Source organism: Mycetomoellerius zeteki, unplaced genomic scaffold (genome assembly GCF_001594055.1).
Source record: "Mycetomoellerius zeteki isolate Tzet28-1 unplaced genomic scaffold, Tzet1.0 scaffold31, whole genome shotgun sequence".
NCBI classification, from domain to species: domain Eukaryota; kingdom Metazoa; phylum Arthropoda; class Insecta; order Hymenoptera; family Formicidae; genus Mycetomoellerius; species Mycetomoellerius zeteki.
In genome coordinates, this window is record NW_017257294.1 from 5059224 (window position 1) to 5084919 (window position 25696).

The 25696-nt window shown below is 34.5% G+C and overlaps 1 protein-coding gene across 26 annotated transcripts in view; it reads right to left on the bottom strand.

The window, feature by feature from the left end:
- slo (calcium-activated potassium channel slo) overlaps window positions 1–25696 on the bottom strand; it is a 101676-nt gene that overhangs the window by 31071 nt on the left and 44909 nt on the right. For 12 of the 26 annotated variants that reach the window (XM_018451137.1, XM_018451146.1, XM_018451144.1 and 9 more), the window contains exons 6-8: window positions 17919–18010; window positions 3958–4068; window positions 1896–2001 (exon numbers count right to left, since the gene is read on the bottom strand). In XM_018451137.1, the coding sequence (XP_018306639.1) occupies window positions 1896–2001; window positions 3958–4068; window positions 17919–18010 (309 nt within the window). Of the gene's footprint in view, window positions 1–1895; window positions 2002–3096; window positions 3203–3957; window positions 4069–7384; window positions 7477–17918; window positions 18011–25696 lie in introns of all 26 variants that reach the window. The other 14 variants (XM_018451130.1, XM_018451145.1, XM_018451141.1 and 11 more) reach the window with 3 other exon arrangements.

Sequence of the window (25696 nt, forward strand, 5' to 3'; positions counted from 1 at the left end):
CTATAATTTTACGATTTATCACTGTCAATAATTTCATGCGCGATGCATTTTATCTAAGAATTTACAATTCTTGAATTACATGAGGTATACTTAGAATATAAATATTTTGATAATGAAAAAATTTGATTTAGTATAAGTATAAAATAAAATTTACAAAAGCAATGAGACATAGAAACGTCTCTGAAATTTCCTTTGTGCGCACCTTCGACACAGCCGTAGAATCGAATAATAATCGAAAATATGAAAGCGATTCTATGGAACATTCCTTGGATGTGCAAACATCATCGATCATTGAGGGGGGGGGGGGGGGGGGGGATTCTATACATCTGAATAATGGAGAAGCGCCTCTATCTACATGCTAAATCTATCGGCTAACAAGATGTTGGCATTAACCTCGATTGTGTAAAAAGAAACTACACAAACAGAGAACATACCGTCCCGTCTTCGTCAGTGCAGGATCGATACACTTAATAGATACCACGATCGACTATCCCACCAGATACTAAGTCTCTAACAGAAACTACCGTCTGGAAAGTAATCGTCTGGTAAACCAGTCTCTCCACGAGAAATACACGGGCACTTACCCACTCGGGTTGACAGCAGGCATGGGTCTATCCAGTGGATGCAATACAACCTTAAAGGGACTTTTTTCACGTGGGTATGCATAAAAGTGTCTCCGTGTGTGTACGTGTCTATGTGTTGGGAGAAATTGACGTTGCTTTCCTCTCGGATTTGCTGCCGGGTATGTATTGATAGAAATATGGGATGAGATAGATAGATAGAAAGATAGATATAGATTGATAAACAAATAGACAGAGGGCTCTATTAGACCGGGACGACGTTATTGAGGCGAATACGTGGGGCTGAATATCGGGTTTTTGATCGTGGGCGCTCTCAGATCTGCATCCCCGATTGTTTTATATAAAACCTCGCGGATAAAATTGATCGAATCTGAGACCAGCTATTGCAAATTGACGAGACACGAAAGCGGACGACAGTATACGAAGACGCGCCGGTCGGGTATTATGGTGTAACATCGTCAATGTGTACGAGCATAAAGGGAAACATACAGGCAACAAACATCCTGGAACAATAGCGTTTGTTATCCGCACAACGTCATTTCCCGAACGTCTACCGATCGCCCACGGTAGCAGCTGTAACATCGCTACTTTCACGCTATCGATTTTTCCAACGAACGAGACTCGAGCAAATTACGATCTGCTTACATCGTTTGCAAACATCGTCGTTTCAAACTTTCGCGAATCTGCACATGTAAATAAAAACGGAAATGACATATGCGATACATATTATAAATATTTATTTCGAACGTCTCTAATAATACTTGAAATTTCGACTAAACGTTGTTCTCTTGTTAGAATACGTATGTTACAAGACAAGGGGTTTGTTCGCGTCGCATGCTCCAACATGTTCCAATATGCTCCTACTATACTCTTACTCACTCCAACGCGCTTGATAGAGGAGCTATGGTAGGAGCATGTTGGAGTATGTTGGAGCTTGCGACGCGAACAAACCTAAGATAAATTTGGAGACACAAGAAAATCTTTAGTAAAACACAAAACAATCAACAACAGGTTCAGATTAATACAATGAGATTTCAGAACATTCTAAATTGTTTAAAATAAGAAGCGTTAATTATTCTTTTCTAAGCGTTAATTACGCGACAATAAAGCGCTGGTACCGTGCGCGCCAAGTTATGACGATCCGATGGGTCACAGGACGTCAAACATATAATAGAAAAGGAAAATAGAAATATAGTAAGAGTATGGACCGTTATATGTAACAGGATAGAGCTGTTTAAGTATATATATATAGGGGTTTAATGCGCATATCTTGTATCGAGGACATAGATTGTTCGATCGTGGTAACAAACTCACCTTAACCCGCTGTAGATCAATCGGGTTCATGATGGTCCCCTGAAAGAACTCCACGGTGGTGAAGTGCCGCTTGAACAGTCCTTCCAGTTCGAGATCAGGCGGTTTCCTGAACGGATCCGACAAAATGATATGATTTCTTTTATAAATAACATTCACCTCAGCTGTCGACGGTCGCGTCCTTTTTTGCGAGAATATCGGTCGAGTAGGCCGACAGAGGAGTCGGCGAAGATTTCGTTAGAACGTGAATGTAATACAAATTTGTTATGCATGCCCGTAACTTTTGAGGGAAAGCCACGTATTGGATTGTTTTCGATTCGTTTAAGTCATCTTGATGATTTCCATTTTAATTAAGCCGAATGCACGGCAGATTGAACAAACTGTGGATTCATCCTCAAAGGGAACGAGTATGCTGGTATATAATAATAAATCTCTAAGTAAAAAATCTCTACTGCAGCTGAGTCGGCTCCATAGCTCAATACAGCATACCATGCAGTCGCAGGCGGTTGCTTTGCTACGTAAATATATATATGTATATGTATATATAGATACGTATGTATATCTTTCGTCGTCCGGTGCCGCGTCGTTTTTGCATTCACAGGGTATACTCGAAAGGCCTCACTTTATATGATCATATTGCAAGCTCCAATATAGTAAACTTGAACAATCATCGGAGTCTCACGCGGAAAACCGCAGGAAAATGTGTTCCAACGAAGCGAACTGGTGTTTTTAGTCATGCCGCACCGGACGTTTCGATAGTTCATGAAAGAAAGAAGAAAGAGAGAAAGAGAGCGAAAATCGAGAGAGAAAAAGAGTGAAAGAAAGTAAATCTAAAGAATATGTAGCGAGCATTTCGTGTGATTCGCGAGCGTATGCGTACGCACGAATCACTAGATATGAGAGATTCTATAAAAAGTAACGATAGCAATTATATATAGTATATTAACATGAGACTGCATGACGTGTGACATAAATATATATGTATGTAAATATAGATATATAATATATATATGCATAAGAGATACATAAGTATATATATATCGATCGACCATCACGGCGTGTTATACCCAGGCGAATAACCGTGTAATAACCTAAAGAACTGCAAGGAAACAAGAAGCACGAGCGGCCACGTGGAGGGCATTGATGGAGGGTTGGTTGGTTGATGGAGGTTTTCGTGTGGTGGTTGTTCTAGGGTTCAGGGTACCTTGACGCGCTCCAGATCCACGGCATTCATCATGGTGCCCTGAAAAAACTCCACGGTCGTGTAATGCCTCTTCAGGAGACCCTCCAATTCGAGATCCGGCTCTTTCCTGAAAGAAAGCAAACCACTCCTTACGACTATAGCGATCAGACTGCACGGGCAACCGTGGAACGCGGAACCTTTTCGCTTATCCTTCACGCTACTGGACAATCCGATCCCTTGATGGAGAATTTTTGTTTGTAATTTGAAACCTCTCTTGCTAGAATATAACGAAGTTTTACGGTCGATAAAACGCGGAGCTAATGGAGTCTGATCACTTTAAGTCGCTTGGCGACGGAAAATCTCTCGAAGGACGACGTATACTCACCACAAAGTCGCCAACAGAAAATAAAATGGTATTTTATATATATATATATATATATATGAAAGAAATAAAAAACAAAGTTAAAAATGTTTCAGAGACTCGGATGTTGTAATCAATAAATAATAGTTTGGTTTATGTATGAATAAACAATGGTATATTATTACCGGAATAAAATGCATAAAATTATTTCCTGTAAAAATGTAAATAGAGTATATTGTGTGTGTGTTATTGCATTTAATAGAATATTGTCAAATAACATATCAATGACCGCCGTTTGCACACGCATTAACAGATGATACATAAAACTGATAAATGATACAAAATGATCAGATGAGCGATAAATTTTATAAAACATGTTTACGCCAGGTGATAACCCTTTCGAAACTACCCACGAGATTAATCGTGACACGAGATATACAATCCAGTAATGTCGAAAGGGTTAATGTCGCATTTGACGCGAGCCGGCAAAAATATCAGTTTTACAAAAGCAGCGGTCATACCTATGCAAGAAGACAACTTCTACGTCGACGTCCTCGCGATCCTCATGTAGGAAATCCTTGAGGAAGTGCGAGACCGATTCGTAGGTGATGTGGCCGCACACGACAATATGTCTGCCAACACAATGAGCAAATTAGAAGACATTCTTAAAGAGACGGTATTGATGGATGATATAGGAAAAGAAAGGGAAATTCTCTCAAGCAACTACCATATACACGCTCTAAAGTAGTATATGTATGTCAACTACAGACCCAATTACTCAAGTTGTTCTCTCTCTTGCTGCAACTTTTGTTCACTTTAATCTGTTCTTTCTGCTGAATAAACTTTTTCAAAACAAATGCATATTCATCACTATGTCTTCCAATATAGGTATATATATATATATATATATATGTATTTATAAAGACAGATAAGCAAAAATAGCGAAACAAGAAGAGAGAGAAGAACAATGATATTGATGAAAAATTATTTTTTCACTTTGTGCCATTTTAGTCTGCTGCCACAGTAAAATCTTTGTTAGAAGTTATTCCATTAATTATATTTACCGATACACGATATAGCTTAAAAAGAAGAAATAAAACATAAATTTACATTAATAAGCATTATTTTTAAAAATATAATACTTAATGAAATCCATCGTAAGATCGATAAACGAGCTCATTTTACAAAATTAAGATGGTCATAAAAAAAAAGTAATTAAAAAATAATAAAAATTACTTGGCACTGAAATAACGCATACTCTGTTTGAAAGAGTCACGCGCATAGTTATTAAAAATAAGTAATAAATCAGTGGGCTAAACTTACCAATATTGCGCTAGGAATTGGAGTGATTTATTTTAACCAGTTAACTATACACATACCTATGTGATAAATTAGTACCGCTAGATATATAATGTACATACACAAGTCAATGCTAATAAGTGTTAGATCAAATACGCACGGGTATACAAGCTCATTCATGTGTTAGTCGTCGGTATGTATGTTAAGAACAAAATTCTCTTCTACGTGTGTAATTTCTACGTGCTGTGTATACATATCGATAATGAGAGACGTATTCCTACTTCTATAAGTGTCACATAACAAGTAAAACCAATTTGTAAGTGGTGCCCAAAGATAATCAACGAACTCGCAAAGGAAAAATAGCGAAGTTCGACCATGATCATTCCATGCTTTATGTCATCTACTCGGTGATGTTTGACATTTGGCTTTATCATGAACTCAGTAGTCTTCCCGTATCGCGCGATTTCTGTTATCATTTATGGGCCACGCGATAGGTGCTACTGGATTCAATGCAAGCCCGATAATACTCGAGCAGAATTACTGGTTACTTTTGCTATAAACGTAAAGGGGACCGACGCCGTGTGCGTATCGAGATGTGAGCGTGTGTCGTGGGTATGAGCTGTTGCAAGTCGTTCTTGTGTATCGATCGCATGTCCAATTGGTGATCAAGTGGAAGTAACGCGGATTTATCGAAAATTGAACGCGCTCGTCGTATCTCGGATTGCCCACGTGAGAAAAATCAGATGCTCATACGTGTTCATACAATGAAAATCGGATTCCCGTGAGTCTTTTGACGTGACGTGAAATTATTCACACAAGAGTGATTGCTGCGATCGTTCCGTTATTGGAGCATGTCTTTATGTAATCAGAACGTTTAATTTATTAAACACGCTTGCGGTGCCATTAGGTGAAGTTGATCCAGAATCATTAAACCATAGTATCTGATGGCCAGTATCAACGAAACATCGATAAAAAACGCAGCACGGATGACACACGCCGTGAAGGACGGCTAAAAATGTCAACAGTAATTTTCGCGAGGCATTTATCATCATGACAAAGCTCTTCTAGGTTATTACTATCGTATGTTCGCGGATTCGCGTATATCGTTCATCGATATAGACAAACGTCATCACGTATTTGGATCAGGTGCTCGAATGATGCGATCAGCAGCGTGTTATTGTCGTGTAGCTTCTTCTTATGAAAGCCACACTTGCACTAGTTGTGAATGACAGTTGAACCGAAAAACTCTGAATTGTCCCTGATCTACGTTGTTCATTTCGGCCCACCGAGGATGTCCTCAACCAGAATCCCTGAGCTACATATGAGACCAGCAATCTCAATAACATATACATATTTATTTAGGCAGTATATTCTTCTCCAATTTACCCTCTTTAAGGTTTACCGATACGCAAAAATGATCATTAATACTGTCTAAAACACCAAGATTATTACACTGAAGTGGTACAACATTAGATTTTATATATATACATATATTATATGTATATATATATATATATAATATATGCATTCAATGGTTCGGATAATACAGGGTACATGCTGGACGTTTAACCCCTTGCACTCGGAGAGAAATACAGCTCGACATATCAAAGTGTGCGGTTCGTTTAATAATAATAATAATAAGATCGTTCGACCGTGATGCTCCAACGTATATTGAATAATTAACTCAAGACTCGTGCGAATTTCTGCGGCTTGTCAGTGCGACGCACAACTGTGCCTGCTAACCGCAAAGTTGTCACATCCGTTTACAACAGATTGCGTTAAGTGTCGTCTCAATTTAAATTCCCTCGAGAACACGGTTCACGGCTGGCGCAATGATTGCAATATTAATTAATTAAGCAGAAGATTTAAACGAACAAGTTGATCTAGACATGACACCTCTTGTTAAAATCCAATTAAGACTCGCGCGATTTATTTGCAAAACGAAAAACGTAGAACGTTTAATGCAAAATTTTGCGATGATTTTTAATATTATATAAATATCTGGAGACTTTTTTCAGCGAAGAAACTTCTTGTTAATTTTCTCGCGATTTTCGTTTGTTTCACGTTCTACGCTTTATGCGTATGTCAAACTGCGTGACGAGCCGTATTTGTCCCAAGTGCGATCAGTGTGAACAAACAAGCTAACACCAGTTGCTGAGTGTGGTTGGCAGGATGTGATAGTAGATGGGCTGTCTGGTCTGCTGAAGGGAAGGTTTTGCTGGAGTAGGCTGCAGTTCAGGAATGTTTTTGGGGCGGCGGCTGCACTAAGGCCGACTGACAACTAGTGCAATGAGCTGGTACGGAACTGCGGTTTTGCGATGCTAACACTGATCTCTAAATATATAGATACAGATTTAAGGTGAGGATTTATCGAAATTGAGATTTCTTGATGAGGATCGATGTTCATACGTGCTTCTATCGGGAGACTGCATTCACGGGAGGCTGGATCAGAGAGGAATCAAGAAGGAAATCAGAATATTATGTGTGCGCCCGTGTACGTGTATAGAAAAACAAAGGTGTAACAGATAGATGCTAGAGGGGCAAGGTGGAGGTTACATAGTCTTTCGTGTACGGGAGGACATTGTGGGTATAATGGCAGTCGGAACTGGAATTCAAATCGGGGAAGCTAATTGGTTGGTTGTCTCTCACCTGCGACCTCGCTCGTTCTTCAAAGTGCCGCCGTACTTGTTTCGCGTCCCGATCAGGTCAATTATCTCAGGGATACAACTGGCGAATATGGCCTATACCACGTAATAGAACAGAACATAACACTCGCATCAATACACTTGTGTGACAGGGTTGGCAGTAGTTTGCTTTTGCTTTTTTTTACATGTATTTCGGTTGATCGGTCGGTAGATCGATTTTAATTTTTCCGACGTCGTGTCGCGATGTCAGGATGACTAGTAATCATTATATGCTGGTTACACTGTACGTCTTTTCCTTTTTCATTAAAAAAACGATAAGGGAACAAGGGGAAGAGGATATTTGCATTTATAAACGAAATCAGATTTTGGCTCGCGAAATGCGCAACTGCTGTTTGTGCTGTCTGTGCAGAGACACGATCAGTGCTATACTGCCACGTCTCCGAAAATTAATGATGTGTTGGGTACGAAACACATCCATAAAAGGGCAGGGTAGGTAAACTACCTATATTTATAAGTCCTACACACCTATACCTAAGCCTAATGTACACTACATGTGCCGATATGTATCTACCTAATTCACTGAAAGATCTGTTTATATCCATGTTTTTTCATAACGTATAATTTTGTGCACTCAATATATTATAGGTAATCATATATTGTTCTTATTAGGAAAACTAACATCATTTTTACTACAATGTATGATCCGCTTAAAATATCTTTGATTTGTTTTAATACTATCCTTTTTAAGAATTTTTCTTTCCACACACAAATGTATTTATATTATTTATTGTATACAAAAAAGCTATGTCATCATTCGTTTTTTTTAAGAAGTCAAGGAATATTACTCGTTGCTTATTAAATAAATATCGTTTGTAACAAATAAGTTAAAAAATTAGCTCATACGACGATTGTAGAAAGCAAATTTTTAGATCTTCAAACATCAACGCGAATAAATTTATAAATGTTAAATATGTAAATAATGGAAAATTTGATGTAAGCATTTTTACAAATAAATTTTATAAATAAAAAAAGTCCAGAAATTGCCACTAAGAGCATCACGAAACATTTTTTAATACTTTACAATGTTTAATTACAGAGAATAATATTGAAAGCATTACATTTATACAAAATCTGTATTTTATGTTTTAATAATCAAACGAAAAATTTTAACTGATATTCAAAATTGCTTTAATTACGAATTACAATAATTATTTAGATATGTCTTGTGTCAATCTAAATAAATATCAATTATTCAGTTATATTTAATCATAAGTAATTAATTTAAGTCAACCATTGTCAAAATTATAAGATCATTTTCTGAATTCGCGTTACATTTTCTTATTCATAGTCCCTATTTACAACGGAATAAAATGCGGAATTTTTATTAGAAATTTAATTAGTGAGCGGTGTTAGCATCTGGTTAATGTTAATCACTCGTTCACACTAATACAAGATACAATCGACACAAGACATAATAAATGCAAGATTATAACATATATATGTATTTTTGCAAAATCTCGAATGAAATATATGCACATCGTTTTAATCAGGATTAATAATGAATCAATGAAGTTATGCTACAGCACACACATTAATGTCGATCTCTTTCTTCATCCTCTAGAAACGAGCATACGAAACGCGCGCTGTTCGCGTAAATATTGTACGTATATTATAAACGGATACAATGTAAAGCTGTCCCTTTTGAGCGTACTCTCAAATCCTGAAAATTTATTTATAGAAGGAAGTCTATCATCGATAGACTACCCAAAATTAGATATAACATATTACGCTGTATTAATGCATCAAAACATTCGTCTTATTATCTTTTATTGACGAATATCACTTGCGTTACTGCCAAATGGTAACAACAATACTCTTATTATCGGAAGTAAAAGCCAATCGACAATCTGCTGAACGAGAAAAAATCTAATCGCGAGAAGCGGTACGTCTGCGGCAACGAAGTCTGTGAGCGCGTAATTGCATTACAATCATCATTGCGACATGTAAATTAGAACGGTTGAATAGTTCTTGCCGAAAAAGAATGCGATTTTGCGACGGTATTCCTTGAGGCATGAGCCAGTGTCAACCTACGTTTCTGTATGTGTAACATGTATATGGTATGTATATGTATTGTGCTACTCTCATCTCGCGATTTGTGGTAACGCGATAGAAGCGTAATTTGCGACTGAGGCTGACCGAGGAGTGATGTTCCGGGCGGGCGTATATCCCTTTCGTCGATCACCGCGCATCAATGCACATTGTAATGCGTATATGACACGCAGGACGACAATCGCCCGGCCCGTACGTTCTCATCCCCCTTCCTCTTTGCCTCGGTATGCGCCTGCACATGTCGCGAATACGTTACCCGCGTGTCATATGGAATGATGTGAGGTATGCCCGATGTGATCCCAAGCTAGACTACCTGCGTGCCCGCAATAGGAATCATGAGTTGGCGCTTCACGGCGAACGACGGGGAAGACGAAACCGTAGATCCGATCAATTTTTCATTCGCGCGTCCCGGTCAAAAGGTCATAGACGCGCTATTCCGTTGCACGTCCGCTCGATATTTTTACCGTACCGGCGACAATAAAATCCGTTATCTCGGACAAGGTGGCATAATTGAGTCCACACGTACGCTACCGTATCGTTTGTATGTATATCGTATCGCTCCTGCAAGTGAGTCAAACTGAATTGAAAGAAATTTACGAAATTGAATTTACTGAATTGAATTTACTGAAATTTACGAAGTTGAATACACTACGGAAATAGAAATTGAAGTTTTCACATTTTCAGATTGGTTCCTATTTTCTATTATTATTGTTAACACCATATAGAACACTTATTCACCTCAAAAATGATGCGACTAAAAAATCGTGATATTTTTACCACAAATGAGTTAAACAAACATTATTAATCGTTAAAAATAAACTAATTTGATTTTATAAAAAATGTAACTAAAAAAGATGGATTTTAAAAATGGATTGAGAAACGAAAATGACAAAAATGATATTTCATCATGTTAAGAATATATTCTTTTTGCCAATATTATTTGATTAGTCAATAACTTTCTGTAAAATTAAAAAATAATGTTTTCCCTTTTCTGATAGGATACCTAATTTTTTAGTTGTGTCACTTTTGAAGTAAGAGAGCGATGTAATTAAATATTGCGATAAAAACCGTTCGTATTGCTTGTTAATGTTTAAAAGCTTCGTCAAGTGAATTTGTAGGATCATTTTAATTAGAATCTCAAGAAAATATACCATCAAATATTTTGTTTAATTTTAATTGGAAGTAATAGAAATTATCTTCACCGGGTTACATCGCTCTGCGCCGCAAATGAATATAGCGTTGTGTGTCGCAGTTAGACGTGCACAACTTCTACTGATAGAACCCCTAAAAAAACAGCGGCTGTATGTACCTACGTCTGCACCTGCTACTGCGCTATTTTAAATGTCAAAAACCGTGTATGTGTTTGTATATTAAGCCAAAAGGAAATATCGCAATTGAACCGGAGACGACCGCTCTCCTCGCTCACGCATCGAACGAGAGAGGGTTGTTCTCCCTCTCTAAAGGCCATTCCGTATTAGGGGATCGATCGCCTTTCGACAATCTACAGACTAACCAGAACACTATCGCATGCCACCAAAGAAACTCAATGTGGAAGAGAGTGTGGAATAGATAGATGGGTAAATAGATAGATAGACAGAAAGAGGAAGAACGAGAAAGAAACTAATAGAGAAAGAGAAAAAAGAGAGGTATCCACGATTTACTCTCTCTCTGGGAAAGGAATTTAACCGAGCGTGATTGAATTTCCTTCGCTCATATAGGAAAAGTAGTATATTGCTCCCGTCTCGTTATAACGTCGCGTTGATGATTTATTTTGAAGATATTAAATACAGTCTTATATGCCGAGGAATATCAACATCATCAGCAACTCGCTGCTTCACAGCTGCTTCCACGTATTTTAATCATTCGGCATTTACGGTAAATTGTTGGAAGATCTGTGACATGTATTCAATACGTGATGCTGCATAAAAACAATTATATCCCTTAAGGGATGATTCACTCTAGATAGCATAAATGAATGTTTTGCTCGTTTATCAAGCAAATGTTACTGCGTACATAACTAAATCTAGATAGATGTTCAACTAACAGAAAAGCATGTTTTGTAAAAAAAATGTCAATACAGACTTTACTGGATAAAAATCAAAAAGAAATATATAATGTCACGTCGCTGCGCGAGTTAATAAAATATTTTAAAATCTATTTCACTGCGCGCGTGAACTTTATAAATAAGAAAATAATTGTTTGAACAAGGCAAACGAGTTTGTCTTTTGTTCCGCAATTTAACTAATGATATTATAATCAGGGTTGGTAAATACACTAATGTTTTTTTTTTTTAAGAATAAAACGTACTGTGTTTCTTCTTAAATATGTTTTTAATGCTTCAAATATGTTTTAAACAGTACTATAAAAAAACATATTTAAAACATATTAAAAACATCAATTTAGCATATTTTAAACTGTATCTATAAAACACGTTTAAAACATGTTTTTTACCAACCCTGATTATAATGCATACACAGAATATTGAACGAAAGAAAAAAGATATGTGTAATATAATACACGTACATACAATATTCTAATACCAATTGCCTGACAGACAAAAAGCTAAAATTGTCTGCATTGACATGTAGCTCGAGCATTTTACGGTCGACTAGCTGTCATATGTTGATACCAACATCATCCACGCGTGCAGAAAACGATAACGTCATTATAGTTGACATTCATCGTCGATGTTGTTCGTATAATGCAGTATACGTGTAATGTGAAAATAAATAAAATGGCGCGACCGTGTCGACGTGCGTCCGCTAGCTAATCTACACGGTAACTAGATTACCGAGATACATTATGCACGCGATGTAAGTCAGCTCTTCATACTCAACCACTCCAACCTACCTCTAATTTCGTTGTAACGGAAAGCAAACCCGTGCGCCCGATGCGAAAAATATGTACATATCGTTAAGCGCCACAGTGGAGGAGAAAAAGGTGATACATAATGTATAAAAGCAAAGATAACTATTTTAGTAAAGATACACCCACAGATAAGAATCTCTCATCTGTCCCGTGATACCCGAAACGTATCCGACGAGTTAACAAAAGGGATATGAGGAGAACGAACTACCTTTCGTAACCGTGCGATAAGGCAATATATAAATATATTTAGATATATGTAATATATATAGTAAGAGAGAAAGAGAGAAGGAAAGAAAGATGCAACAATTAATAATTCGTCTCATCTACTAACGTGTGTATATGTATAAAAAACGCGTGTGTTTCTCTTTCCACAAAAAGTCCAAGCATATCAGTATGTATTACCAAGATATCTGCTAACTGGTAAAAAGTGGGTAAGAAAGCGGTGAAAATAGGGCGTGTTAAAGAAACGGTGAGATAAAAGTGATTAAAAAGAGGGAAAGTGGTTCGAGAAATTCGAAATTTCTCTAACAACCACACGGATTCATGATAATAATATGATCCGAAGGGGTTGGAGGAAAGAAGGGACATATTTACTAATCGGAGAGTTCATCACAGATAGCAAGAGTGGTCCCGTTTGCCTAAATGTATTATACAAGCCCGAGGAAACGACATATTTCTTTTTCTCTTATTTTTTTTTATCGAAAAAGAATTGAGTCACGCGCATAATGTTCGGCCTTATCTCGCTTTCTTCGCACGAGAATAAACAATATCAATTCGTTTTGCCAAAGTAAGACTAGCAAAGAGTCTACAAAAAGTTTAATCCGTAAATTCATGGTCGGAGAACTGGGTCGCGCGCGCCAACGACGGCGCAATCATTAAGATACACGGATTTCGTTACGGATACCATGTTTATTCAGCTTCTATCGTCCATATTTTCTTGCGCTAAACTTTTTCGTTGGTACGATAACGAAATGAGAAAATACATGAAGAACACATTGACCATTCGCAATAATAAAGATTTATCCTGCGAATTATCTTGCTCCCGTCCTCCCTCCTGATAAAAGTGCCTCTAATTGCGCAGCGATAATATGATGCAATATCGGTAAATCGTGATCGGGGAAATCGCCGCATGACGAGACCACCCGCTATCCCAGGGCGATTTCGCTACTTCTCGTATCTATGTGACTACTGTGGGGACAACACGGGGGCTAATTTCAAGGAATTGTTTCATGGCTTGATTCCACGTAGGTGGATTTCTGGGGTACCTGCGTCCACGCTCGCGGCTGTACTGGCCACCGTACTTGCAGCGATTCGCGGCGAGCTCCGTGATCTCTGGGATCCAGCTGGCGAACACCGCCTACACACCCACAATCATCCGTTGCCGTCAGAACAGACCCCTATCCTGAACTTTTTATATTTGTTTTTTTTTTGTTTTCTTTCTTTTTGTTCGCTCGTATTCCAGTTTAACCATATAAGTCTGATCGCTCATAGTCAAGCGATAGAGCATCATAAATCGCGAGACTGAAGATGACAGGTACGATTAATCAACTGAAACGCGATTAGAATCATGGTACAATGCTTTTTTAAAGCTGATGTGTATTTTGTGTGATTAAATGGATACGTAAGTTTTTACAATTGTAATAGTGCAAATAGTTCTTAATACAAAATCGATTAAATATTTTTTTAATATTATCTTAATGGTAAAAGTGTTTCTAAGATGTATTATATATTTTCTTAATGTTAATTATCAAATTCGTTTTTAAAGAAAGTATATGATTATATTTTTATGAGTACGACAGTAATATTTTACACTACATTGAAATTGTAAAATGTTAGAACAACTGGGTATTCTAGTCGAATTTCAAGTTATAAAAATCATAAATTATAACGATCAAAAAAATTTAAAACTTTAAAAAACAAGAAATATAGAAATATTTAAAAAGATACATTGTATTTTTTCTTAGTTTTCAGTTGTTCCTAAATTGTTTTCAAAACGCTATTTATTTTTAGCATTTGACAAAGTACGTTTTGGATATTTTGAAACAAATTTTTCTTCGTTAAATAAATTAGATCGGAATTAAAGAAACTTTACTTAAATAATATTAATGAAAAATTTTTATAATATATAATCATAACCTTTATTAATTATTAGTTCTCTTGAATCCCGAGAAATCTTTTTTAATATTAAGATTATACATGTTTACGCAATTCTGTAGTCAATTTTTCTGTAATCGCTGTAAAACAATATTTAAAGAAAACATAAAGATTTCTTGTTGTGTAATAATCTATAATAATCACTTCTTCAATCAATTTTTCAACAGATTTTTCAATAGATGAAACTGCTAACGAATAAGATTACCGATTTTAATAGAAAATATACACGAAATATATATTTACCTATCGTGATAATATGTCAGCAATGCAAACAATAATGCAATACAAGTGCATAATAATGCAATGATATTATTCTAACTTGCACTATTCTCCCGTTTTTTAATCATTATGTATATTATAACTTACTCAAATTTCTCAACGGAAATAAATTGTAAAATGTTTGTTAAAATGCGATGATACATTTCTTATACGTGAGTCTTCAAATGATATTCAAAGCTGATATCATTGAAGTGAAGAGAAAATAATTTGAATTATTTATTAGTAGCTGAGTCTGAATAATTTATGCGGAAAATTACTAAACGCGAATAGCGAATATATTGTGCCAATAGTAGCACGCTCATAACCATTAGATCATATCGAATGATGAAATTGCATGTTAGTAAATTGCGCGTTATTAGATAAATGATGCGCAGCCATTATAAAAAAAATCAAGTATCTCGTTCCGCGAAGAATAACAATTCATCTCTGTAGTCTTGCGAAATGATGCGGGTTAAGTCAATCGTTCCATGAAGCACAGTGCCGTTAGTTCCTTGTTCTATAAAAAAAACATGCGTCATAATTCTAGAATTATGCCACTGTTAAGAAGTCAAAGAATGTTAATTAATTTCAATCATTTTGCACATCTCCTATTACAAGGAGCAAAAAAACAAGTGTCGTCATCTGCTTGCGCGAAGTATTAATAAAAATGAATTTAACAGCATGCAAACTATTGTAGCATATGATGCCGGCAATTTCGAGCAATTAGCACCATTTTGAACATGGCATCGCTTACTTTTGGAATGAATACGCCGTTGAAGACTAAAGGACTAATTTTCATCTAACTTCCTTATTTTGGGAAGAGTCGGGAAGATAAATAAAAATTAGGATTTCTAAAGTGTGTTTCGCGATTAGTTGCGTTCTGCAGTGATTAAGTGTATATATGTTTATGTACCTTTCGTATAAAACAAATGGTCAAATCATGCAAGACGATTTATGCATGATTTAAAGTAGTAATTATATCTTCGATAATTTATGAATAATATATCATATTACCAAATCTGTTGCAATCATTTTACATGATTTGATTAATTATGTACAATATTTAATATAAGAGTTTTGAACATTTTGCATTAATGTAGTATAATATAATAAATAATAAGTAAAATTGTATTTCTGTATATGTTCATATATTAAAGGTAGCAGACTAAAATGGCAAACCATGTAACTTGTTAAGAAAGTGCTTTTGATAAACAATAATTAATGTAATAGCGAAGAAACTTGATGGAATTAGAAAAAAAAACAATCGTTTATTAGTTAAAACAATCAGATATAATGAAAATATCTAAAAAATTTTTAACTTTAATTATTTTCTAGATACGCAAAAATTTTGTCACTCTTAGAGATTAAATTCTAAAAATGCAATACAAATTCCATCAAACCACTTTCGCTCTCATCACCGTGTGATCCATATTTATATAATATCATCTTATGTATTATTTATATTAATATTATACCAATATGGATGTTTGTTACTTCGTGCTGTTGAAATAGAACGATAATTAATACATGATGAAAACCACTTCTGTCGATAGTATAAAGTATCATGCATACGACAAACTTACTATGCATAGTTGCTTTTCTCATTTTGGACTTACATGTAGTCGTTGTCCTTAGAACACATTTTTTTGTTAACTTGGCATCTCACGGTGAAAGGTCATTGTACTCAGAACTTCAGATCATCATCAATAAGAATTAATTACGCGTATTTAAATAATTCTAACAATATATATTTCAACATCCAGAGATTTGTAATTTTTTTCAAAAATTAATAATGCTTAAAAAATAATTAGAAACATAAATGAAAACTAAAATTGTACAATTATCCTATTCTCAATTATATTTGTTGGGAACATGTATGTTATTTAAAATTATCAAAAAATGAAGCAAAACGAAAATTAGCTCATTGAGATATACGTCAATAAATATACGTGAATTGATTTCAAAATATATACGGGAGAATGAGACTCAAGGTAATGATATTGATATTTGTTACCGGTTACGTGCGTACTGATTTAAGGCTCAGCTGTGCTTTATCGGCTTTAATTCGAGATGACTACTTGGACTGATACCAAAAAATAAAATCTACTTTTGTTCGTCGCAGATGGCTCAACATTTACCTGGTCACGGGTAACCGTGACCTCCATTCAACGTGACGATAATAATAAAATCGGTCGCGACTCTTACAATGATCACACATGCAGCTATAATCCCCTTCGAATATCTGAACTGATTTTGTAATTGCTTTAATGTATATTTTTTCGATATAATATTAATAATTCTAAGATATTTAATTTAATTATTACAAATGTTTAAGATAATTTTAAATTTGAAAAATATTTAATATTTTCAACATTTGCAAAACAAGTAGCATAGTTTATTCCATCTTTGTATATTACGTAATAATATTAAGTTCCTAACTTTTAATCTACTATTTTTAAATCGTTCCACTCAAATATACGTTATGCCATCCGTTTGCTCTAATAAAAAATAATGAAATATAAATAAAGAATGCATATTTGTAATTCACAAATCATACATTTTAATTACGCTTTTCAGCAAGCGCAAAAATACACTTCGATACCGTTATACGAGCAAATATGCAGTAGCCGGATATCGACATTTTCGATTCCAAGCGTTTCCACCTTTTTGGGAGGAATACCGCTCGTCCGTGTCGATCATGAAATTTTTCCTTCTTGTTTTATTCGACCTTCCACCGTGGACGAGAATCGTTTAATTTACTGGGAAATGAAAGGGAATGCCAACGACGATTATACACAACGCGCTCGCGCGGTCGTTATACCCCCATCAAGTCTATACTTCCAACTGCTGTAAATTTTCATGCATTCATCATGGGTTCTCGAGCTCTTGACGTTTTGCATTAATTTAGAACGATGATGGAACAATAATGAACGTTATCGCGACGGCAATACGTGTATACGAGTGCACGCGTGTAAATTGCGCATCGTGTGCGTTTATGTGTGTATACGTGCGTGATTTGTGTATATTGTGAATGTAAATTCATTAATTCTTACGAGTAAGTATATACATAGACATACTGGAAGAGGGGAAAAGTAAAATTAATAGACAATAGACAGAGGGTTTGTAGGACGTAAATTTGATAGTAATACCTCTTTCCATGCTCCCGCTTGTATTCGCCGCTGTACTTGGACCTACTGCCTACGAGCTCTATTATCTCGGGTATGCTACTAGCAAAAATTGCCTGCAAATAGAAATCATAGCTGGAAAACACTATGCGACTACGTATCGTTGAGAAAGCAAACTGGGTCACCTATGTACGGTTGCATTTAACAGCAGTGCTTTCGCGCCGTGTTATGGTATAAGTTGGGTGCGTGTTTCGCGTCGGGAAACGGTGTAGAAAAGAAAGGAGAGAACAGGCGAAAACGGGAGAAAAATGCGATTGACTGAGCAATAATCTACGTTCTACGTTTCGTGTTTAGAAATTGTGCTTGAAAAATATGTGCTTAAAAAGTGACATGAAAATTGCGATGCTTTTAAATATAGGTATATCAATATCATAGAACGTGTCTTGGATCGATGCATAGATAATAAAGCGTATAGTGTGAAAAAAAGAGCACTTCGCGCTGGCAATTATTAATAAAACTTTCATTTAATAACAACAAATATATCGACTTCGTTTTTTTTTTATAAAACTGTACCCGTGGAATATTAAATAAAAAATTTAAATGTCTATAATTATACGCAAAATTGCATATAAATATATATTTTTTGTTAATTTTAAAAAGAGTCAATTTATTATATGTTATATAATGTATGCAATAATTAAATGATATATTAAGAACACGGATTTATAAAAAAAATCGTTTTTAAAATTTTTTATAGTATAATTTGGTCTTATATTCCGATATTAATGATTTAAATTTAATAAATTTATTAATTAATAAACAACATATATTTATTTCATATATAAATATATCGGGTAGTATAATTATGTTTTGCTGCATTTCAATATCAAGCAAAAATTCCATAAAAAGGATCAAAATCGATTTAAAAAATTCAATAATTATAGTGAATTATTTTCTATCACAATTTTATTTTGTGCTAAAGTGATTTTATTATTATTATATTATACATCATATATACTTACATCACGAAGATTTTGATGAAACCGCGTATAGAATTATCCAGTGTGTATGTTTCAAGTAACTATTTGTGAATGTATATACTTGTCTGCAGTATAATAATACTTAAATATGTAAGCACATGAATAAAAGCAGTATAGTAAGCCAGAAATAAATAAAAATGCTGAAAACAGCAGAAGTGTATTTAAAACAATTAAGATCAGTATTTTTAAATTTATAATAAAGACAAATTTTTTTAATTTTTATATATTCATCTTTTTTATATATTCATCTCATAACAAAATCATATGATTAATACTCTTATTGTTGTATTATTTCACTTGTTAATTTATTGTATATTTGATTAAGTTACGCATTTTTTACTAAATTTAAATTCGTTCTCTTTATTTTTAAAAATCTGATAAAATAAGGATGATATTTAATACTAATCTTATACAAACAGCTTTCTGTTGTTATAGAATAAACATTATACAAGATATCAAATAATATAACTTATAACAATTAGAAATTAAAAAGCAGAAGTGTAAGAAAGATGCAAGCGGTCTTGGTGAACGGAAGCAGAAAGGAAATTCAACAAATCGATCTTGCTTCATGCGCGTGTAAAATGAAGGAAGCGCTATTATGTAAATCGTCTATAATGCCGGATGCTATGAGAAAGATATGATCCATCACAAACGATCGATAAGGTAGTGCCGTGTCACGTCACGCCATGTAATTTGCCATTAATATAGGCGTTGAAAGTGATTCGCAACTGGGCGTTTGTGTCGCGAGCTTTATAGATACCAGGCAACTAAAGACACTGCGATCAACGAAATTATCGTAAGAGACAGAACAGCGAGAGAGAAATGTGTCGACACTTTGCGTTCGACATGATGTACGCTCTCAAGAAACAGCCAGGAATATATAGATATCCTGTAAAGTAGCATGGCGAAGCAGCGAATTGTACGACCGGCGATCACTTCGTCATGCGATCAGTACGCAGCGAAGTGTGAGAACTCGCGTACCAGAGCTCAGAACTTCAAAGATACTTAGCGATATCACGTATTCTGGAATTTAGTAAACAGTCTATTAAATCAATACAATCCCACGTAATAATTAATATCCGCGAATGTAGTTGTAGATGTATTATCTTAATAATAAATTAATCTGGAAGAGAAAGATAATTAATGTACTTGAAAATAAAAATTTAATTCATACTTGCACGGGCCTTGCAAATAATAATTTATTTGCTGGGGTTTGTAACCGAATGGCTTATGGACATTAATAATAATGGCTATAACGCAAACAGTGATAATAAATTAACTTGATGAACCCACAATTTATGAGCAAAATTTTGTATAAATGCACTTGAATACCTCGTTCATTTGATACATCATTCTAGTTGTTTAAAATTATATTGGACTGATTGTGAGGGTAAATTAGAATACGCATGTACCATTTGCAATTATTCTCTGTTATATTACTGGAAATCAGATTTATAAATTTTAAAACAAGGATATTCAATATAATTAGTTCAAATAACCGTGCCACTAATTGTTCTCGTCAAAAGGTACTTTTCACTCTAATAAATGCATTAATAATACGTATATATATTATTGGAGTAGTTATAAAAACTATTAATTTATTTTAAAGCTAACATAAATTGCGCGTATATAAGTATAACTGTAAAATATAGTTTTCTTTTCTTTGTAATTCTGAAAAAGCATAGTCTTTTCTTTCCATCTCTTTATGCAGTCGGAGACAATGCCAACTTCATTTTTGTGTTACTTTTAAGTACTCGCGACCGAGACCGAACTCGCAATGAACCAGGAGTCTATCGATCTTTTAAGCTTGTCTAAGTTGGTTTAATTTACGGTCGCACGTCGTCTAATTTCGGATTTATTACCGCTCGTGTCTACGGAATATTATACTGAGTTCGGTTAAAAGGGTTTCTCGCCCGTCGCTCATTATACAGAGACACGTGCTATCATACTTTCAGATGAGTGCCAAAGCATTTTGAAAGTGTTCCAAAAGAACCTTCCCCTTTAAATGTGTTACAAGGACGTGATTTTTCATTTCCAGCTGACTTATCGACAGACCAACGATTCGGTTACAAACCTCTCGGTGCAATACACAAAAGTATAATGGACAGGATATACCACATGTTCTCCAGCACACTCGATATATCTCTCGTAATGGATGTACAAATTTTATACATTAACTCGTGTATGTAAAATGTTTAGAATAAAAAATATCAACGTAACATAAGTTAATGATTTATAAATACAAAATGCAATAATGTTTAATGTTTTATTAAATTAAAAATTTATAATAAAAATTAATCTTTATTATTAATTTAACTTTACATAAATTTTTATAAATAAAATGTTAGATAAAGAACTGTGTTTTACATTAAATTATTGGTTCGTTTAAATAATCAAAAATGTCTGATGGGAAAATGATGTAATTTTTGTTCTGTTTGTATTCTGTAAAGGCAATATGACTCAATTTTTTTATTACCGTTGGAATACTACCAATTCGAGTGAAAGTCTTAAAGTTAATCGTGCGGATTCTCCATTTCGAGAATTGTCCTTTAACCAAGTTTACAACGCGCCATTTAAAATCAATAAAAAGACAAAGTGGCATCTCCTGTCCCGTAATATAATAAAACTATATTACTTTGTGTAGCTTTCGCTCTTTATCGATTGTGGGAGCGAAAACGAAGTGAACGTTCCAGTAATAGCGAAACGGATGAACATTGTTTCGGTTAAATCTCGCGTTTACCCTTGATATCTCAAATGTCACTACTGAGAGTATCATAAGACTGACAATTCGAAAAAATAAAGTTCAAGCGGTCAGAATAATATCTTACGTCGTAATATGAGCAGCGTATCAGCGTCGCAGAAAATACACATACAGACAGAATGTAAACAATCAAAGATCAAGCGCGTACAAACATCAATATTTTATCGACGTCATTGGCCTCGTGCTCTTCGAGAGAGATACGATAAAATTAATATAAAAATTTGTATAATAATAATAATAATAAAAACCTCGAATCTCTGTGGATAGCAATATTCGCAAGTTAATCACGCTTTTCTGTAAATTATCTTATATTTTTTTCAAATTGGATCACTTTGATTCATCTAATGAAATGTAATATCGCGATGTAAAAAAATAAAGAAGTGATCTCGCAAAGTTTTTATTTTATAGCTTTTTCCAAGCGTTATGCAAATAAAAGTAATTATTTGATCGATTCTCTTAAATTTCAATTACAAAATAATTACGAGATTGGGATTACCCGATTTTTATATCAATTATACAAATATTTATGAAAAAAAATTAAAAAATAAGGATTGATATATTTAAATAACTTTGTAAAACTTTTCTGTTTTAATAAGAGCATTATTCATGAGTTTTATCCCTGTGCTTCTAAGTTGTTTTTTAGTATGGAACGAGATTTGTAAAGTTTCATAGCTTCAAGTTTCGAGGCTCCTCATGTGTGTAATAAAAGTCCTTTCAATATTCTCTATGTCATAAAAAAAATAAGTTCGCAGCATATATCGCAGCGTTCGCATGACAAGCCGAATCGATCGTACTTCAATAATCGATTCGTCGCATTATTAGCTACAAATGACTCTTAGATCGAAGAGAAAAGATAGACAGTGGCTGTAGCAAAACTCGTAGAACCAATTTAAGCCGTAAGATAGAGAAAGAGAGAAAGAGAGAGAGAATGATAGAAACAGAGAAAGAGAGAAAGAGAGAGAAAGATATATATGCTTTCAATACTACGATGTGTCGTACAAATACGCGTGACCGCAATTCCTTCTTTCATCATCTCACGTAATACCGAAATCAGGAGGCTCGAGCGCTTATAGCAAATTAATCTAATGCGAAATATATGTAGTTTAAGCAAAATGTTGACTATGCTAAATGCCTCAGCTGCGTTTTATAGTTTTAAAACTATATTTATTTAATCGTCTTAATTGAAATCTTGTTAAATTTTGTAATAAAAATTGAAACTTTTGCGACAAAAACCAAGGTAATATAAAAAAAATTATTTTAATAAAACAAATAATTTATCAGCTATTATGTCTTTTGCAATCATCGAATTACTAAAACGGATCATGTTCACAAAATCATTCGATTACAACGCGGATAGAAAATGTCTTCAATAATTCTACGTATACAAAACTCTATCATTTAAAAGATACTTGATGCAGTCTCTATGCATTCTGACAATTTATTTTATTAAGAAGCCTTTTCTAAAGTTATAAAGTATGAGCGAGTTGGTATGAAAATTATATAAAGTCGTTGTCGAAATCCATTACAATTTTTATTACTGGGATTGTGCTTTCAATAATTCTATCAATGTCTTATCAACTATGCAGAATGTTTCAGAAAGTTTCTTTTTGAAAAAATTTAAATTGGGAACAAGATTATATTCGGAATTACAAACAAAATTATATTTAATATTGGAGATAAAAGATTTTTCTTTCGATAAACTGCTTGTGCGGAAGCTGTCAGAAAAGAAGATATTGATTAAATGTAATCTTCTTGTTTCAATAATAATTTATCCTGCAAAATTTTGACAACGTTGTGAAATTTTGTGCGTCTCTTTTTATTAAATTATAGATATTTATATTATTTACCTGTTTAAGATAATTGATGAGATTTTCAAAACTTTTCGTATAATTAACATAATTGTTTTTTAGTTGTGATTTATAGATAATTTTATTACAACAATCTGAAATGTCATAATGGTTCCGATAAATTTATAATATATAATAAGGATATTGAGGCAAAGGTAGACAATATCTTTGTCTTTTCGTCTCTACTGTCATAGCTAAAATTTCGAATTAGTTGGTCCAAATTAGCACTAACTACTTCACATAATAACGGGAATTTTTTCTACATTTTCGATGTGCGTATATATATATATATATATATACACACACACACACATAAGTTACAGGAAGTGGGAAACGTTTTAAATAGATTTTAAGCGATGTTCGAAAAAAAGGAGTGAAGCCGAGTTAAGCTAGTCTCTTTACGTTCGTCGTCATATCGTGATAAGGGCTTAATTCATGACAATTTTTTTATTCTACCGTAAAGATTTTTCAATCCTTATAGCATATTGATAAAATATGGCTACTTGAATGACCATTAATCGCAAAATAAACAGCAAAACATACAATTATGTCATTTTCTTTACTAACACATATTTTCTTTACTAACTAAAATATAATTATATATTTTACACATTTATCACATACCTATCACAATAACAAATTGTTTTATAAAGAAATAAAAGAAGCTTATATATTTTCTATATGGAACGATCTAAGCCCTTATGCGAAACTAATTCTGTATCACAAACTTCACGTATGTTGAATATACCGTACTTTTGGGATATGTTCTCTCCAAATAATTAATATTATCTATTATTAATATTTTATGCTGATCATAAGCTTCGGGCAACAAACGTTAACTTGGGCACGTTTCCGACAGATGTTTGAACGACGATGCTCGCGTTTAAGAGAAAAAGATACGACGCCCGTCTTCGAGAAAACTCCAAGAGAGCGGGCTGTTATCCCTGACCAAGTCGACCGTGTACGCAAAGTTCACGATCGATAAGTCGCGCACGCACACATGTACGCATAACATGTACGCATAAAGGCATGCTCGCAGCAATGCGCGCATCGGCGTTCAAACGAATCGATCGATTCAATATATAACGAGCGGCACCGTTCTCCCCCGTTGATTTCTGCCCCCAAAAAGCCATTTTCGCGTGACATCAACGGAAATGTTATTTCAATAGTACTACAACCGCGTTTTCCTTTGTCTCAAGTTGCGAAGCCAGAAAGTTCAAGAAGTGGGGTAAATTCGCGATAAAAGCTCTAAATATGTCATTCAGAAAACATACTTGTCGTTCAAGCTTTATCTCTTGGAAACATGAGTTAGTGAAGTTTCATTACCGTTTACAGTTAAAATAAAGCTAACACATAAATACCATCAGTGGATACTACTAGCGATGTTTTTAAACTGTTTTCGAAGCGTAAAAGTGTCACTAATTCGAAAACATCACGACTGTATCGATTAAAAGCAAAGTAAATTCAAGTTTTAATCTGAAGAGCTTACACTTCTTTTACAGCTTTATATCTTTCAGTACCGAACTTGAGATGTCACAAAATATGGAATTTGAATGAAAAAGTTTAAAATGCATTATAAAGAATTTCCTAATAAATTGTATCTCTAACGAACTGTTTCTCGCGATGCAGGAGGATCAACGGTCGGAGAACATCGTACACTCGAAGTATTTATTGTCTCGCGGCTCATGGGACACGTAAATCTGAGACCGCCGCTCGTCTCGTCGACCGTTCTTCTCTGATATACGAGCTTTGGTAAAACTAGTAGCTCCAGTTTGACGAAACGAGCTGTGCGAAATGCCGAATAGCAAGCGGAATGCGGCTGTACTTTGAGATTTTTCGGGATAAGAAAGGAAGATATGCAAGATCACGGAAATTCGGCGGAAAGACAAGTCAAGTGAAAAAGCTCTTTGAGTGCATACGAGGAAATAAAGAAAGGTAGAAGAAAAAAGAAGGAATACTTCAAACCGATATGAATTTTGTACATACGTTTTATAGATTTTCGGCTTTTCGCGTTGTATATTTTATTTAAAGGAATCAATTCGATAAAGAAGAAAAGACGTTTCGTTTCATGCATTTCGCAAAGCTCGTTTGTTTATTTATCGCTAACAGAGAGATCCATAGAAAAACACAATAAACGAAATTTTTACGAGAATA